Here is a 12,501-nt window from a genome sequence, read left to right as displayed (position 1 = left end):
ACACCAGTGTGTTTCACTGTACGTAAAATATAACCAAACAAACTTGGTGAAAGCAAGCGTCACCCCACTGCCTGGAGAGCCAAGGCACATCTCGTACCCTGGCGCAGGGCACCCTGGCTTCTTCTCTTCCCCCCGCCCCTACACACCCGCACACTCCCTGCTCCCAGATCTGAAGTGGGCCTGGCTGTCCCAGGCACCCCCGGACTCCGCTAGAGCGCCGGCGACGCCCAGGCCACCGCGCTTCTTCCGGGGCCCAGCGAGCCACATAAAGGTCCGTCGCCCAAACTTTTCGGTTGTACTCCGGCGTTTCTGTCTCCTCCTCCCTCGCTAGGCTGCGGGCGCGACAGCCGGACCCGGTGGTCTCCGGGCTCCTGTCTCCTGCGCTTCCCGCCCAGCGGCTCCACCGCGGTAGCGGGACCCTGGGCCTGACCACGCAGTTCCGCTCCTCCAGTCCTGCAGGGGGCGCTGTGGCACCCTGCCACCTGTCTCCCGGCTCTCGACTCCTCCCGGCGAGCTCCCAGACGCGCACGCTCGCGGCTCCGCCCCTCCTGGCAGCATCCCTCCTTCCCATTGGGCGAGGGCGGGCCGGGCCGTCCAATGGGACGGGGCGTTGGTGCGAGGAGGCGCCGCCATCTTGGGCCGCTGGGTCTTCGCACCGATCGCTGGCTCCCCGAGGTGAGTGGAAGGTGGGTCGGGTCGTGCCGCCTGCGGTCGCGGGCCTCGCCTCCTCTCGCGCTCCGCTGCGGCCCCACGATGCCGCAGTACCAGACCTGGGAGGAGTTCAGCCGCGCGGCCGAGAAACTCTATCTCGCCGACCCTATGAAGGTAAGTCGCCGGCGGGGCCGCGGGTCAGGATGTCTTCCCTGCCGCCCGCGCGGCCTCCGGAGCTTCTCCAGCCCCCTGGCCGGTGCTGGCGGTGAGCGGAGACGGACTCTCTTCTCCCCGGGGAGCGGCCGGACGGGGTCCTCGCGCGGCCCTGCGCATGCCCTCCTCGCCCCCAGGCCCTTAACCTCCCCGGCGCCTTCGCTGGGTTTACGTGTCTCTCAGGGTAGGGCTCCTCCCCCTGCAGCCGCGGCCCGGGTGCCCTCTTCCGACCTCCTGCAAATAAAACCGGGACGTTTGTCTGTCCCCGCCGAGACCCTTGAAAGAGGCCCCCCAGTTGGGAGGCATCCGTACCCCCTTAGAATCGTGGTTCTTAACCTTTCGGAGGTCGGTGCCCTCTTGAGTAAGTGAGAGTGCTTGCACCCTTTCCCCAGAACATCAGCGTTTGCAGATGGGTTTAGGGGGCTCGTTCACCACCGCCCCAGAAGTCGTAAGTAGATGCCAGAGGTCAGGTCACCGTTAAAGGGCACGGAAGTCCCAGTGGCGGGAAGTTAAGCCTTCGGGTCTTGATTTTTCTTCCGCTGGAGAGTTTATTTATTTTGTTGTCATACCCAAAGAGTGTTTAAATAATGGGGCGCCTGGGTGGCTCAGTCGGTTGAGCATCTGACTCTTGATCCCGGCTCAGGTCATGACCTCAGGGTTTGTGAGTTCCAGACCCGCATCCGGCTCTGTGCTGACAGCTCGGATCCTGGCGCCTGCTTCGGATTCTGTGTCTCCCTCTCTCTGCCCCTCCTCTGCTCATGCTCTGTCTGTCTCTGTCTCTCAAATATAAAGTAAGACATAAAAATAATAATAAATAGCTCCTTCCTAATTGAAAAGCTTGCTAGGTTTCTAGACCTAGAAAAGTAGCAAGAAGCTGTAAGACAATAAAAAGTCCATTCTTTACAGTAAAAGGTTGCAATGATAAGAGGTGGTGGAACGGGTTAGATGTTTTGGGGGTTGAGTATGTTGTTTATGACCGGATCCCTGGCTCCTCCGTTGGTCGACTTCCCTGTGTGCAGGGACGCTGCTTCTCCAGCTCCAGCTGCGGGGACAGTGCGGCCCAGAACTCGCGTCCAGCAGTAGCCACAGCTACCAGAGTGTTTGAAAACAGGGCAAAGAACATACACGTTCCCATCGGGAGCCATCATGTTTCAAGAGCAGGGTCGGGAAAATGAAAATAAAATGGTGGTTACAGAGGATTGCTGTGAACACGGCCAGTCTAGAAGAGGCCAGAGGGGGGCCCTTTCAGCTCCTCACCCCATAGAAAATCCCAGTGCCCTGGAAACCTCTGCTTCCTCCTGACAGCCTTTTGCGGGTGTTTGTTGTTTTATGGAGATGAGGGGAGGAGTGCGGAGGGGGAGCTGGACCAAGTTTTCTTGGGCGCCTTCCAGGTGACAGCCGTTCAGGTCCTTCTGCGTGTGATTTATGTGAGCAGTTAAGACTCTCCCTGGAGGGAAACGAACAGTCTTTGATACGTTAGCTGGTTTGCCCAGGGTCTGAGAGGTGAAGCCAAAGTTCGAACCCACTTCTCTAAACCCCGAGTCTGAGCTCTTCCTGCCGGTCTGTGAAGACGAAGAGACGTTTCCTGGGGACTCTGGAGCCGGTGGTGCGGAACCCTCTGTCCTCTTCCACCCGTTGAACCCGTCAGCACACCCGCCACCTTTAACGTCGCTGGAGACGGTGTTCCCGCTGGACCACGTAACAACCTCCTAGTCGGTCCTTCTGTGTCTCCGGTCCCTCCTGCATTCACTCAGGCCACACCGTCTGAGACAAAAACCGACTTCTCTGTTTCCTGCTTAAATGGTGTGTTTACACCGATTGCCGGAGAAAGTCCAGGCTCCCGGTCCACAGTCTGACCCTCTCCAGTCTTTCTGGCTTTTCCTCCACTCTGGTGCCCTGACTTTCCAGAATTGTCTTCGTTCCTGCAGCTGCTTCAGCTTCTCTCCTGCCTTCTTCCCTAGAAGCAGAACGGCCTGCATTTCCACAGCTGCCTTCAGGAAGCCTTCTTACACCTCCCCTTCCCCCAACTTAAATCATTGTTTTCTCTTCTAGCATTTCCCCCCACCCCGAGTATGCCTCCGTGGGATTTGATCCGTGCTGTCCTCTGTCTGGTGTTTTGGTTGAACTCATAAGAAAACAAGAACCTGATGGCTTTTTCTCTCTTTGTGGCGTCTGACCTGGCTGTCTTAGGTGCCCCCTGACTTGCAAAATGGACCCTCTTACAGTGACTCTCATTTCTCCTCATGAAGCCAGCAAGCATTCTTTGAACAGAGAGATGACTTTACACAGTTGTCGTGCTTTGTACATTGTAAGGTTTCATTGTGTTTCTGGAAAGCTGATTGTTTAAAACATGCAGAACGGAATTAAACAGCCCAATAAATAGAATCGGGTGTCCAAAGATAATCTAGTTGTAATTTACGTAAGTGCTTGGTGAGTTCCCTTTTGCCCTTCACCAAAACAAATCTCATGGTGGCGGCCTTTTTGTCCCCCAATCCTGGGAGAGCAGAGAGCATGATGGGAAAGGCTGTAGGTTACAGCTCTTAATACCCCTTTTTATATTGTTTCCAGACTTGTCTTGAGATTTCAGGTTCTATATTGTAACCATTTTAAAAACGTTCCTACTGGGGCACCTGGGTGGCTCAGTTTGTTAAGTCTGACTTCAGCTCAGGGCATGATCTCACGGTTCAGGGGTTCAAGGCCCGAGTCGGGCTCTGCGCTGACAGCATGGACTCTGCTTGGGATCCTCTCTGTCCCTTCCTCTCTCGTGCACTCTCTCTCTCGTTATTCTTTTTTTTTTTTTTTCAACGTTTATTTATTTTTGGGACAGAGAGAGACAGAGCATGAACGGGGGAGGAGCAGAGAGAGAGGGAGACACAGAATCGGAAACAGGCTCCAGGCTCCGAGCCATCAGCCCAGAGCCCGACGCGGGGCTCGAACTCACGGACCGCGAGATCGTGACCTGGCTGAAGTCGGACGCTTAACCGACTGCGCCACCCAGGCGCCCCTCTCGTTATTCTTAAAAAAGAATAATGTTAGCAAAGTTGTGAACTCTGTCGGGAGATGCTTTCTTTTAGGTGAGTCATTTTCTTGGCTGTCTAACCGTAGCATGCCGAGCAGTGAAAGGAATTGTGTAGCATGGCGCTCAATGTAGGAAATATTTTGGAAAAGTTGAAGATGGAGACTTCTTTCCAAGACAGAGTTCTGCTTTTCTGTCGTAACGCATCGTGTCGTGCCATCATGATAAAGACGTGTTTGTGTCCGAATCCGCCTCCTGAGAGCCTGGAGGAGGGATGGCAGGGACCGCCGCGGCGGGGCTTCCTGAGACGGATTTGGACCCAGACGCCCCGTCTGCTGTTTTTCCCACTGCTTTTCCCATCATTCCTCTGTGGCGGGGTGGTGGGTATTGCAGGGTAAGGAGAACTTTCTCCTCTACCCCCCTTAGGTTTAGTATTTAAAACTGGGGACCCGCAAATCACCCTGACAGAGGACGAGAGTAACAGGGGAAAAAACCCCGACACGTGTGCACATGCATGAATGTGCACGAGTTCACAAAGCAGTGTGACTGAGGAGACAGAATCGGGGCCTCTAACCTGTCTTACCGAGGTCCTAAAGTGTGGAAAGGAGGGTACCCAAGGGAAAGCGGGTTTGGAACTTCCGGGAAGAAGGGTATGCTGTGGGAATGTGTGGCAAATGAGAGTCGTAAGGTTTGCGACGCCCTCTTTTCCCAGTAAGGAAGAAAGGGACGCCTTTACTCTTAGAAATTTATGTCGGGGCGCCTGGGGGGCTCAGTCATTTACGCATCCGCCTTTTGATTTCAGCTCAGGTCATGATCTCCACGTTGGTGGGTTTGAGCCCCACGTTGGGCTCCATGCTGACAGCACAGCCTGCTTGGGATTCTCTCTCTCCCTTGCTCTCTCTGGCCCTCCCCCTTGCACCTGCGTGAGCGGCTCTCTCAAAATAAATAAACAAACTGAAAAAAAAAAAGAAAGAAATTCATGTCACTTTTACAAAGCTTCATTTATGTCCTGCTTGTAGCCAGAAGGGGCAGAGAGAGCTAATTGCTCTGAGCTCGGGTCAGTCCTTATGCCAGAGTGATAGGTTTGAGGTGGCACGGTGGGGTCCCCTTCAGTAAATAGACCGTCCCCAACTTAACGTCGGTTGGACTTTCGGGGCTGCAAGAGCAATATAAGTTCAGTAGAACGCATGCTACGAATTTGAATTTCGATCTTTTCTTGGGCCGGTAATCAGCAGACAACGCTCCCACGAAGCCGGAACCGCTGGTAGCGGGCCATAGCTCTCCATCGGCCACGCCATCAAGAGGATAAACAGCCGGTATGCTCCGAACCCCTCTGTACCCACGCAGGCATCGTTTGCAGTGTGGTGTTCGACAAATTACATAAGACGGTCAGCATTTTGTTATCAAATAGGCTTGGTGTTAGATAATTTGGCCCAACTGGAGGCTAACGTAAGCGTTCGGAACGTGTTTCAGGTCCGCTAGGCTGTGACGTTTGGTAAGTTAGGTATGTGAAATGCATTTTCGACTTAACGATATGTATTTTTTTAAGATTTTATTTTTAAGTAATCTCTACACCCAACGTGGGGCTTGAACTCAACAACCTCAAGATCAAGAGTCTACTGAGCCGGCCAAGCGCCCCCTTTCTTAAAAGTGATTTCTACACCCAGCATGGGGTTCGAATTCACAACCCTGAGATCAAGAGTCAGATGCTGTACCGGCTAAGCCTGCCAGGCGCCCATGATATTTTCAGTTTATGATATTTTCATCTGACGGTGGGTTTATTGGGATATGACCCCATCATAAGTCAAGAAAGGTCTGTGTATCCTAAACCGACTGAACCACCCAGGTGCCCTTAAGAAAGGTCTGTGTATTCTTAATGCCAAACCACCTGAAGAGTCTCCTGGACGTTCCCTGCGTGTGGGTGTGTCTTGGGAATTTTCAGTACATCTCTTCCAACTGGCTGCAAGTAAAATACCCGGCTTTCAAAAAAGTCTTTGAAAAACAAATTGTAGCGATAGGAATGGACTGAAATACCTTTTCCGACCTCATTTTGATAATAGCAAAGATGCTTCTGGGTGTTTTGGCTATTAATTCTAAAAGAGTGCTTTCAGCGTACCTGAAGACTAAGTTATTTTTGAAAAATGTCTTCTGACTTCACTGTTTCTAAATGTGTATTTTTATTTCAGGCACGTGTGGTTCTCAAATATAGGCATTCTGATGGGAGTTTGTGTATTAAAGTAACAGACGATTTAGTTGTAAGTATACGTTTTTATTTGTTGCATACTTCCAGACTTGTTGGAATTAATCCTTTTGAAATTACTTATGTAGCATTTATACAGATCGCCTGTTAGGATGCTTACTTTGCATTTTGTCCCAAAGTCAGCCTCATTCTAGAAGCTGCCTTTATAGACTTTTGGGGAATAACTTCCTTCATCAATACAGTATGTCAGGTGTAATTTAATTACTTTCAGACTTGAAGCGAGAGGAGTGTGGAGACCCAAAGTGGACGCTCCTTATGAGCGTGTGAGAAGGTGATGGTATTTGAACACAGGTTCTAGGCTTTATAGTCCACCCTCTCTCCTTCCCCGTCTGCTCTGTCTTGTCACTTGCACACATCCCAGTAATCCCTCGGCCCCCTGCCACCTGCTCCCCACCGGCCACTGCTCCCCACCACCAGTGGCCGTCTGCTGAGCTACTCTGGGTGAGACCCCGTCAGCAGCCCCTCATTTTCAGACCTCATGCTCTCATCAGCTCGCGTGTTACCGGACCTCCCTGCTGCTCTGATACAGGAAACCACTCTCCGGTGGGAATTATTTTGACATCTGTGGTTCCATTTGATTTTTTTTCTCTCTTCTCTGTTTCATTCCTCTTTGCTAATAAATATTGGTTTCTCCAGGATTCTGTCCTTGGCCATCTTTCCATACTGCTTCTGGAGCGGTCCGTTCAGCCACGGAGCCCAGGACTGCCTGGGTCTAGGCCTGTCTCCAGATTTGTACATTTAGCTCGTGCTTTTCTCCTGACTTGCCGCCCAGCTCTCTGTTGAGCATCCTCGCGTCGGTGCTTCTCGGAATTAGCCTGTCTAGAGTGGAACCAGACTGCCACCTCCCGTTTCCTGGCCTTGGTTGGTCACACTCTCGCCCACCTGCTCGGAAACCCTAGGATCATGTCAGGCTCCCTCCTTTCCCGTCCTCACCTGCACTGTTCTGCACTCAAAGAGCGTGTATTTTGATCCTCTCACGTGCCCACGTGCTGCGCGCCCGGGCCTTCGGGAATGACGGACCCGAGCGCCCTTGTCTCATGTCCTGCCACGAGGGCCCCGTCTTCGCTCTTCTCCCCTCAGTTCAGGGCGTCGTCCTCACCTGGCGAGCCTGCCAGACCGGTCTCCTGACTGCGTGCCTGCCGCCAGTTCATCTTCAGTGGCCCCGAGGGACTTCTACAAACACACATTTGCTCATTAGGACCCTGCCGAGACGCCTTAGTGCCTTCCCCATCGCTGCTCGCGTGGCCGCAGCCTCGTGTCCCCTCCACCCTTCGCCCTTTCTGTTACCTGGGGGCTCCTGGGACCTGCGGGCTGTCGTGAGCTTTCCCACTTCTCCGTGCTTCCGAGGGATCTGTGTCCGTGTCTGCAGCTCTGAATCCCACCCCCGCCCCAGTGTGGCAAGACTGATGCTTCTCTTCCCAGACCCAGCTCAGAGGGTTGCTTCCCTCCAGCTTTTCTTTTTCACTCTCTTTGTCCTGTTTCGTCATTGTTTCATCATATTTGTCTTTGTAGTAGATTGTGGGCTTCTGAGAGAACAGGGAGCAGAGAATTCTTACCTGTGTTGCTAGTGGTTAGCATGATGATGTCTTGACCCGGAGGGTACTTAGCGAGCAGGCGTTTATTTTCCATTACTGTTTTCGTAAGGTTTAGTTTTTTAGGTTCTCTCTACGCCCAACGCGGGGCTCGAATTCACAACGCCAAGATCAAGAGTCGCTCGCTCCATTGACTGAGCCAGCCGGGCGCCCCAGTAAACATGTTTTTTGTAGGTTAGTTCTTTTAAACATCTTATAGTGACTGGAAATCACTTTTTGTCTCCGGTTTTGCATCGTATATTTGTGTTGAAGGTCCCATTGTCGGGTTGCACAAATTCAGACTTTGCGTGACCACCACGTGTTCCGGGAACCACTTAAGTTGGGTGAGGTCACTGGAAACGTGAGACAGGACAAGTAAGCGGAGGTGCAGTCGGTCAGACCTGGAATCAAGGCGTTCGAATCCTAGCTCGGTCCTTTCCCGGCCCTTCAGCCTTGGAGAGGTTTGGGCCAAAAGTTTGGCTTTCCGGGCCTCAGTTTCCTGACCTGGAAGCGCCGGCGGCGGTCACTTACCCGACTGGGGCGTGGCCGTAAGCCACCTGTGGGGAAGGACGCGGCTCTGCCCCGCCTCTTCTTGGGCCGCACGCGTGTCCCTGAGCCTCGAGCGTTCACTCTGAGGATCGTGTGACGGGCACAGAGTGGAAACTGCTGCGTTCTATGTTTAAAACAGCAAACAACACAGAACTGATGTTCACACAAATTGAGGACCTTCTGCCTCTGGTCGTGATTCTGCCTGGTTCAGGACTCCCGGGTGGCAGTCTTGGGGAGGACTTGATGCATCACTCCTGTGATTCCTGTGACCAGATCGAAATACAATCTTTTGTTTCTTTGTTAAAATTGCTGAGAGTCCGTGTTTGGAAGGAAGCAGACACGGTTGAACCCATTCTCCTGAACAGCAGATCTGGGAATCCGCTCCAGCGGTAAAAATCTGGTCTCCACTCACCCTTGAAACAAGTTTGCGCACCTCCCTTGCTAATGCGTTTTAATAGTTAACGGTCCCTTCGCAAACTCAGCCTTGGGCTACATTTATTGTTGTCCCCATGTGGCTTTGGCTTTTCTATAATCCCATTTGTGCATCGGTTTTTCCTCCTCCCATGACTGATTTAAACATCTTCTATGAATCTGAAATCTTTTTTGTGAGACCGGAGTGACAAGGCAGATCCATTCGCCCTCACGGCCTCATCACGAGATTGTCACACATCCCACGATGTGCGAGCAAACATTTTCAGTAAGTGATTTTGGAGGGCAGAGTGGATTCAGACCATTTGGGGATGATAAGATCGAACTGTAGATTACTTAAGTTGATGAACATTATTGCAGGATCGTTCATTCCCTTTGTTTAAGGCTCATGTGAACCCTTCAGATGGGCCGGAGAAAAATGGACCTATTATTACAAAATGAGGGAAAGAGCTGCCAGCTGAAATTTGATATTTTTGAAGACTGTAGAAAAATGGTATTTGAGAGACCTCCGGCAGGTCTTAAGTACCTGCCTAGTGAACAGTGTAACTTACAGCAAAGAAGAATTTGGTTTGGATTAAACATCGTACATCCCTTCAGCATATCAAGGTTGGACAGATTTATGCGGTTTAGTGGAGGCAGTGACCAGCTGTGAGCAAGTGATGCTGGATTTTCTCTTAAATTCTCATGACTGCCTCCTCCCCATCTCCCGTTTGTGGTAGGAAAAGGGGTCCTGATCCGGCTATGCTTTCCCCAGTATAACTCCATGATTTATGACCAGATCCCAGGGGGAAATAAGCTGATTCCAATCCTTGAGTCCTCATCAGACCCCACAGCAGGATTTAGCTTATTACTTAATTGGTCGTTTTTGAGACACCTCTGATAGAGTTCATTTCATTTTTTTAATTTACAGCAGTGGAGTTGGGAATACTGTAAGATACTAAAGGAATGTAATTGCTGGGGTCTTAAAAACCTGAGTGTATTGGGGCGCCTGGGTGGCTCAGTCTGTTACAGCTTCCGACTTGGGCTCAGGTCATGATCTCCTGGTTTGTGAGTTGGAGCCCCGCGGTCGGCTCTGTGCTGACAGCTCAGAGCCTGGAGCCTGCTTCAGATTCTCTGTCTGTCTGTCTCTCTCCCTCTCTCTCAAAAATAAATAAACGTTAGAAAAAGAAAGAAATGATTATATTTGCCTTAGTATGACCTCTGGAGGGAATGGGATAAAATGTGGTAGGAAAGACTCAGGTTTGTACCCAATCCTACATTTGCTACATTGTTAATCCAGTTTTACGAGTTAATGTGCACTTTTGAAATTTCTGACAGTGTTTGGTGTATAGAACAGACCAAGCCCAAGATGTCAAGAAGATTGAGAAATTCCACAGTCAACTAATGCGACTCATGGTAGCCAAGGAATCCCGCAGCGTTGCCATGGAAACGGACTGAATGGTTTGGAAGGAAGATGACCCTTCTTTGGAAGTAAATATCTTTTGAATTTGAAAACAGTGTCGGGAGAGAAAATACTTTATGTAACTAAGTGGGCTCTTCAGAAGCGGGACATCGTTTTTTGTACTTTTTTTGTAATGTTTGCGTTAGAGAGCTAGGACTCTAAATGCTTTCAGGTAGAAAGCCTTTATTTATTTTTGGAAATTGAACGAGAAATGCATCTATGTTGGAAACTTTTTGCAGGTCGATGTTGGGCGAAATATATAATTATTCCATGGTTAAGTTTGTATCCGTAATTTGAAAATGAGCTGTCAATAAAAGCCCATTCTTCCTTAAATTTAGTGAATCTGTCTTTAAAAGAAAATGAACCGTACACATTTTGCTGCATTGATAGGTTTCTTTTGGAGCATAACGATTGTGTCGTTGAGGACCCACCACCGTCGGGTACGGTGAGTGGAATTCTGTGCACAGCAACACGCCTGTCTGTGGGCGAGGCGTCTCAGCTGTGTCTCCCAAGTGATCATGGAACCAAGTGTGCTTGACCTAAAACGTTGCGGCTTTAGCCTGCAGTTTTTACCATAAAGGATTCGTAGTATCATTCGCTTGTTGAGCAGATATTTGCTTTGAATCCAGCTTTCAGTGCCCGAGAACAACCGCAGTTACTTCAGGCGCGTGGTCACTGCTGTACTGAGACCACCGTATTCCAGAAGGCCTTGCCACGCGTTTCCCGTCTGTGTTTTCTCAGAAGGGCTAACGATGTGACCCGTGAAGCCTGCGGGTGTCTGCGCCACCGCTGCCCGTCTCTCCCTTCACCGGGATGTTGTGTGACTGTCACGATGTTATGTTGTCCGCTGAACCAGAAGTATGAGGTTATTTGATACTCATCGTATAATTGTAACCCGAGTTTCACCACCTAAATGTTCGCGTGTTGCTTCCTACGTTAAAATATTTTTTGTTAGGAATTTGTCGTGTTGAACAAATTTTAACCTGGGAAATTCCGTCAGCCATATGACTTTTTTCATGTTTCCGAGAAGTCTATGAAATATTATATGGATGTGTGTTGTCTCTTGAAGTTTTTAACTTCTCAAGAATTTATTGATTTCTTGACTGGCATATACTATATTCATTTAGTCTAAAATAAGCCTAGTGATACTGTAAGTAATTTTTTTTTGTCTGTCAGTGCCTTTTATTACATGACTTTCTGTGAAGATCTATGTTGATGGCAAGGTGGTTTTCTTGGTTAAGAAAAGTAACATCAAATAGTAAAGAGTATCTTGGGTTTGTGGTACCCCCGCCGCCTAGAACGAATGGGGTCACTGGACGATTTTTTGGATCTTTTTTCTCTCATTTACACCTTCCACTTCTTTTTTTTTTTTTCTTTCCAACGTTTATTTATTTTGGGGACAGAGAGAGACAGAGCATGAACGGGGGAGGGGCAGAGAGAGAGGGAGACACAGAATCAGAAACAGGCTCCAGGCTCCGAGCCATCAGCCCAGAGCCCGACGCGGGGCTCGAACTCACGGAGCGCGAGATCGTGACCTGGCTGAAGTCGGACGCTTAACCGACTGCGCCACCCAGGCGCCCCTACACCTTCCACTTCTTAACGGTACTTCGTAAAAATAACCTGGAAGGGCCAGACTGGGATTCGGGGTCCTGGGGTCCTCGTAGCTCAGAGCAGAGGGCGCACGCACGCCAGACTCCCTGGCCTCCTCCAGTCTTGGACCCACCGTTCGCCGACCCTGGTCTCAGGATGCTTCGGACACCGGGCTCGCAGGTGCTCCTGGGACTTGACGAGGGCTGAATGGCGTCCCCTCTCTCAAGCCCTCGGCGCAGTCCCCGCGGCGGAAAGCTCCATCACAAGAGCTGTCGGCAGGAGGACGGTTCTCAGGGAAAGGGTATGGCCAGCCTTTAGTTTTATCTCATAATATTAATTGAAGGATTATTTAGAGACCGCATCCGCCTTTTCTGCCGAGAGCTGTGTCTACTATTAAACGCTGCTTCTGCCAGTTGGGAAGTGAGACGAGACTGCCCGCAACAGAGCGTGTTCTTCTGTGGGGAGAAGCCGAAATCCTTGAACCTAAAACTTGTGTTTATTTGTCCCTGCACAAAATAAAGTTATTAGGAGAATCCGTTGGTAAACGTCTTGCATTTCTTAAACACCACATAAACAACAAAACAGCAAACATTGTACGTTCTGAAAACTGCGGTGCCGTATCCTTCGTTGTTTGTTTTTTGTTGTTTTTTTTAATCATGTAGTATTTCTAGACGCTGTAATCCGGCTTCCGGGGACGAATTTTCAGCACCTTGTCGGTGGCGTGTTTGATCCAACACTGCTGACGCTAAGACAAGCCAGGAGAAGTCACCGTGGTGATTGA

At 50.4% G+C, this 12,501-nt stretch overlaps 1 protein-coding gene across 2 annotated transcripts; it reads left to right on the top strand.

Annotated features, from left to right (window-relative positions):
* The first annotated feature begins 623 nt into the window (after positions 1-623).
* On the top strand, positions 624-11,181 carry SRP9 (signal recognition particle 9). Of its 2 annotated transcripts, XM_040451920.1 has the most exons (4): positions 624-825; positions 6,067-6,135; positions 10,007-10,159; positions 10,521-11,181. In XM_040451920.1, the coding sequence occupies exons 1-3, from the start codon at positions 754-756 to the stop codon at positions 10,124-10,126; spliced, it is 261 nt and encodes an 86-aa protein (XP_040307854.1). In that variant the 5' UTR covers positions 624-753; the 3' UTR covers positions 10,127-10,159; positions 10,521-11,181. The 2 variants fall into 2 exon arrangements, with proteins under 2 accessions (XP_040307854.1, XP_040307853.1); XM_040451919.1 differs by lacking the exon at positions 10,521-11,181 and having other exon boundaries at positions 627-825; positions 10,007-10,463.
* The last annotated feature ends 1,320 nt before the right edge of the window (positions 11,182-12,501 follow it).

Source organism: Herpailurus yagouaroundi, unplaced genomic scaffold, assembly GCF_014898765.1.
Source record: "Herpailurus yagouaroundi ecotype Mexico unplaced genomic scaffold, PumYag 205, whole genome shotgun sequence".
NCBI classification, from domain to species: domain Eukaryota; kingdom Metazoa; phylum Chordata; class Mammalia; order Carnivora; family Felidae; genus Herpailurus; species Herpailurus yagouaroundi.
The sequence above is the reverse complement of the archived record's forward strand: the minus strand, read 5'-3'. Positions and strand labels throughout refer to the sequence as shown.